This window comes from Anopheles darlingi, chromosome 2, assembly GCF_943734745.1.
Source record: "Anopheles darlingi chromosome 2, idAnoDarlMG_H_01, whole genome shotgun sequence".
Taxonomy (NCBI): Eukaryota; Metazoa; Arthropoda; class Insecta; order Diptera; family Culicidae; genus Anopheles; species Anopheles darlingi.
Genome location: NC_064874.1, coordinates 29,432,781 through 29,438,780, shown reverse-complemented (window position 1 = coordinate 29,438,780; position 6,000 = coordinate 29,432,781). Strand labels below are relative to the sequence as shown.

At 52.5% G+C, this 6,000-nt stretch overlaps 1 protein-coding gene across 1 annotated transcript in view; it reads left to right on the top strand.

Moving 5' to 3' along the window:
* Nucleotides 1–2,655: 2,655 nt before the first annotated feature.
* Nucleotides 2,656–6,000, top strand: part of LOC125959703 (B-cell lymphoma/leukemia 11B) — a 69,317-nt gene continuing 65,972 nt past the window's right edge. Inside the window, exon 1 of the mRNA XM_049692586.1 lies at nt 2,656–2,773. Coding sequence (XP_049548543.1) covers nt 2,737–2,773 — 37 coding nt within the window. The 5' untranslated portion in view covers nt 2,656–2,736. The remainder of the gene's footprint in view (nt 2,774–6,000) is intronic.

Genomic DNA, 6,000 nt, shown 5'->3' with positions numbered 1-6,000 from the left:
GCTTGATGTGAGTCAGAGAGAGAGAGAGAAAGAACGAGAGAGAGAGCGAACGATGCCGGCATCATCGTCGTCGTCGTCGTTGTTGCCGTTGTTGTTCGCGCTCGCCTCCCCCTTCTATGGGCGATGTCCGCGACGAGTCCGCCGTCGTCGCGACCACCACCACCGCCATCACCACTCCGGACACGACCCAACACTCGCTCGCTCGGTCGCTCTCTTTCGCTCTCTCTGGCTCGCTCGCTCACGTTGGTTTCTTCTTCTTCTTCGTGGTCGTGGTAGTGGCGAGGCCAACCCATCATCATCGCCACACGCAGCAGCAGCAGCAGCAGCAGGCGGCCGGGGCGGTGTGATATAACGTTCTGCCCAGACGGTCACACAGATGCAAACGGACTGTCGCGAAGTGAGGATGTCCAAGCGTCGGTGCGCTTCTTGAAGCCAAAACAAAAGCGACCACACATCCCCGCACCCACACACACACACTCGTACACACTCGTACACACGCGCTGGGTTGATCTGCCGCCCCCATCATCCAGCATCAGCATCATCGCGAAAAGCGCGCGCGTGCCAAACCGGACTTGACTGTCCGTCCAGCAAGCCAGCCAACGAGTCAGTTTGTTAGTGGAGCCCAGCCAGCGCAGGTCGTCGGTGTCGTCAATGTCCAGCCGGTGTGGCTTATCCGTGCGCGCGCTCCCGCTTTAGTATCGACCGAGAAATCGTGACGGACCTTTTTGCTCGCGGCCCGCCCTTCCAGTAGTGCCAGTGACCAGTGACCAGTGACCAGTGATTGAAGTAAAGCAGCCACCGTGAACCCGGAATAGTGACCGGCAGCACCTGTTCCTCGAGCAAGACAACAACGGTGGTAGTGGTCGTGGTGTACGTGTTTTTTGTGTGCAGTACTAGTAGTAGTAGTAGCAGCAGTAGTTACTTAAATTTACTTTAAGTAAATCAATTCCTTCAAACCAACCGGGCACGATTGCAATACCAGTAGTGTTTCTTACAATTTACAAATCAAAGTTCACTGCGACGTCAGGAGTTGAGTCAAAATTTCACTCCCAAGTGTGCGTTTTATTAAGTGTGAAGTGTGCAACGAGCAGCAGCAGCCGTCGTTCAGTCTGTGACAGTTTTTCTGCGGTTGTTTTTTTTTTTCCTGCAAAAATATTAAACGTAAACTGTGGTGCTCCTTGCAAGTGCAGCAAAAGGGGTGAAAAATTGTGGAAAGATTTTCCCGAGCAAGGAAAAACTAAACTCGAAATCCTTTGAGTGAGTTGAACGTTAGGAGCCAACAAAACCACACACACACACACACACTATTTAAAATCGAAGCAACCAGGACGGAGGGATTCAACATCATCAACATCATCAGCCCAGTAGTGTGTCCAGAACTTCCGGTGAACGCAAGTGCAATCTACAAACCGCGGATAAAACACAGCGCAACCACAGCGGCCACACCGGGCGGAGACGGCGGCGCGGTTTTTATGAATGAAAACGCGTTAGGACGCGACGTCAAAGTGCTGGTAGAGTACTACTACTACGCGCTGCTGTGCGTGGTTTAGTGCGTCCCGTCCCGTTTATTTTCCGCGTGTTTTTCCTTCTGTTTTGGGGTAGCCCCTCGGTGGGCCGGGCGCGAGAGAAACAGGAGACAAGTGACAGTGGTGTGACCGGTCCCTTTTGTTCCTTTGGTCTGAGAAGAACCTTTTTTTCATTATTTTGCTGCTTCGCTCTCTCTCTCTCTCGTCGCGTCGAGTCGCGTCGCGAGAATTTTTAATTTTCCCACCACCACACCGTCACCTTCCGGTCGCGATCGCCTCGTGGCCTGCGAGGATGCTAATTAAGACGAGCGCCGGCCAGAAGCAGCAGACGACGAAGACGGAGACGGCCGGTTGGAATGATTTATCGGTGCGCGGTAACCAGCAGCAACAGCAGCAGCAGAAGGACGAAGTCGGCTACGGCTACTACTACGTGCGGTGAGCGAAAGTTTCTTCGCATCTTCGTCAGCTGAGCAGAGAGTGGAGCGAGTGAGAAGAAGAAAAAAAAGCAAATAAAAAGGAATCTCGGGACATCCGCGATCCGCGGCAAAGCGCACGCCAAGAGCCGTCGTCCGTCAGGGTCCGCGAGTAACAAGTGACAACGAGGACGAACGGAAGGTCCGGTGAAAAGGGAAACCGAGAAACAAAACATAAAAGTGTGTTCATAAAAGCCAACGCGCGCGTTGGTGGTGGTGCAGAGGGGTGGAAAGCGCAGCAAAAAAACGCGAACAAGCATCTTGGCGCAAAGCACGTCCCGCAAAGAAAAGCAAACGAAAAACACGAAGACGCGACCCGCGAACGTTCGCGGAGTTCGGCGGAGAAAAAATCAGCTGTTCCCGTGGCGACGTCCAGCGCGTGCTGTGATGAGCTCGGTTCCATGCCGTGCCGTGCCGGAGTAGTGAATGAAAATTGCGTCAAGACGTCAAGAGTTTGAGCATTATTGACCCGCGTAGTGCACCGTGCGTCAATTGACCGCGTAGTGATGCTTGCAACGCACCGTGACCGTCGTGTTAGTGTTACCGTGTGACTCCTTTTAGTGGAGGACAGTGTGGAAGGACGCGTGTTGAAGTGTTGTTCACAATCCCGCGAGTGAGGTGATAAACTGATCAGCAAAAGAAACGTTCAAAGTGACGACGACCGGTCGCTGGGTATAGCATCGCAATCGGATCGAAAGGAAGCAGCTAAAGACACACATCCGAGCATCGTCGCCAAAATGAGAATCAAAATGCCAGCCGTACGAATCGCACAAGGTATGTCCACGTCATGCACTAGCTCCCGGGGGCTATTGATAGGTGACTATAGGTGGGGTGGGAGTGTCCCGGTTAAGGAGTGAAGACAAATTGGAATGATTTAATTTAATTGAAGAACCAACACGACGTTCGCCGTCAATCCCATCCCAACCCCTCTTTATCCTCTTGATCTGGTAACCACCAGCGCGCGCACACAAACACACACACACACACACACACACACACACACACACCCACCGAGCATGTCCTTTTCGTGGCGCGACGCGATTTTTAAACAACTTACGGAACCGACGAGAAAATCCGTGTGCCGGATTTAACTCGGGATTATGGAGGCAGGCAGGCAGCCAGGATTGGCAGGTGCCTTCACCCGCTATCGACTGTTGGAGCTCACTCGTCGAAGGGACGTTAGGGAAAGGGTGTCGGATTTTTGTCACTTTCGGTGGGCGGGCGTGGGAACTTGGGGCAAACATCAAAGAGTACACCAGTAAGCACCACCAGTTTGGTGTGTATAGTGATAGCATTAGGATGAGTTACAATGTTATGTGCAAATCATACACCAACATCCCTTGCTGATAGGTACTTAAACCATATAATCCCCTGGTACCAGTGCATCGAACCTGATCGAACGCGTTTTTGAAGTGGTGTCTGTTGAGCTACAAAATTATGAACTCGTTGTCCGGGGTGACCAACAACAGGCAGCAGCCCCAACAAGCAACATAAAAAGCGACGCCGGTACGAGGAACCCCTTTAAAACCCGAAAGACGAATAAAGTCATATTCCGTCCATGCGCGACCATTATGTTGCACCAAATGATGCGTGAAAGAACGGGCGAACGGAGAAGCTAATTCACGGCACGAGGCACAACGCACGGGCCTTGACTCGCGGTCAAGGAAGTGTTCCGCTTTGTGCATTGCATTGTATGTGTGTGTGTGTGTGTGTGTGCTCCTCGTCCCGCCCCGCCGATTGACCGGAAATTAACCGGGAACCGGGTGTACTGCTGCTGCTGGTCAGCAAAGAAGACGGTTATGATGGGCATGACCCTATCCATTGCACCGGATGGTCCGATCCGGAAAGGTTGACGGACCCTTCCCATCTACACTTCTTTTGTGAGTTGGACATTGTGACCGGACATTGTGGCTCCCTGGTCCCTGGACGTAACCTTTCATCGTTGGCGCACTCGATGCTGCATGCGACGTGGGCCCCTTCTTTCCCTTCGGATGACTTTTATGACTTCCTTCCACTCGGGGAGGAGTTTTTCTTTTGTTGTTGTTGTTGGTATTCTTCCGAGACGCTCTTGAATCCCTCCTTGAAGCAGACACGCAGATGGTGCTGTTCCACAGGGGGGAACCCTTTCTTGGGCTAATCCGCTTTGCATAACACTTGGCACGACGCTGACGCAGGTTAATGTCTTACTTAACCGAGCTGGTCACCGATGCTCAGTGACCTGCCGTGAATTGTTAATTGCGGTTTGGTGGTTGCGAATTTATTGTTTCTGAGTGCTTTGCACAACTGGCCGGAATTAGCAGACGCTGGGATCCCCTGGTTGGAATCAATCACAACAGTTATCGGTTATCGATTCCTTGCTATTGTTCCAAGGAAGGTAACGCAGGTTGTTGTTTTGTTTTGTGGTCTAGTCGGATGCCAGCAAATAGGCCGCCAGTTCCTTAAGGCTGTCGCCACTGAGCCAAGGTAAAGGTGAATTGACGTAGCTACATTCCTGTTTGCTCTGTCAATAGCTGGTCTGCTGTTGTTGTTGTCGTTGTTGCTGGTGCTGGTGCTGGTGCGCGGTACCAGCGTGGAAATCCAGCGTAAAACAAGGTGCGCGCGTGTCGTTCTCGAAAAGCCGAAATGGCCAACTGTGTGCCAGTCTCTCCGTCATGTCATGCCCGGCAACCGGAGGCCAGTCTGTGGGGCCATTACACCTTCGGTATACACACGTGCTGTACCTGGAATTTTGGGTGTCCGTATTTGAACAACCTGTCGGCTGAAACCAATTCAATGCCAACCAAGCCACAAGCCGCCACCGTCACGACCGAACCGGAGCTTTTCTGCTACTATTGATGGCGAAAATGGATTGGCGGATGTCCCGAATCATAAGTCAATCCGCAGGGTTTAATGTATGGATACTTACCGTTGCATATCCTTTCATGGAGTCTTCCTCAACAATCGCATCAAACTACAACTAAACCAGCTTGCAACTCGTTGTTAGGTCCGCGCGAGGGGTTTGTCCTTCAAGTCACCTACAAGCACTACGGCAAGCGATGCACCTAAACCAAGACCAGACCTTTTTGGGTCATTTTTTTGGGTAAAAAAGTGGAACCGAAATTTGCACATTCGCACGCGCGTTTGTGGCTTGGCGGCCGCTGCCGCTGCGGCCTGCAGAGCAGCAAACAGAGTGGAGGGAGAGGAGACCACCAGCTTCGTCGATGTGTTGCTCCGACCAGACTCCGTGTGCCATCGAGGACCACACGCCGTCGCCGCCGTCGTCGCCCGTTATCGTTCCCGAAAATGGACGCAAAAATGCAAAAAGTGACGAGGGGATGGTCCGCGTAACGGTAAACCACCACGGTTTTCGCGCGCAGAAGCGCAACCGGAAGCGAGACGATGCAAACATCCGGCCCGGTTTCACCGGTTCCCGTGGCAGCAAATGTGTCCTTTTCGTTGTTTTTTTTTTGGCAACGCTACTTCGGGTTGCAAGACGACACTTTGACGCCTGCGGACGCACGTACACGCACTTTATGCAACTGCAAAAGCCACCAAAGGTGCCGTTGTCTCCTGTGGTCCCAGAGGTCCCAGAGGTTCCAGGTGTTTGTCTTCAGACACAGGTCCATGCCCTCGATTTGCGTTGCTACAGTTTAGTTTTTCCCTTTTATGCGTTGCTTCCTCTGTTTCTACGTCCTACGTCCATGCGAATCCTCAACACCTTAGCGGCCAAGGGATGCCAAGTCCTGTGCCGGTGTCAGCGAAACGTGCCCGCACTTCCTCGCACGTGTTCCAGCGCGTGATGCGTGTCCTGCGTGGTCTCCGCAACATAATTTGCATAGCGGCCCTCGGCGCACGAATCGATACGAATGTTTGGATGTTGAATAGCGTTTGTGAATCATTCCTCTTTTGATGGCGCCAACTGAAACCTTGCGATCCACGGAGTCGATCTCTCTCTCGTGAGACCGTCCACCGTTTGTTGGTGGTGGTGGTGGCGATTACACCGCTTTCCTCTTTGGCCACCT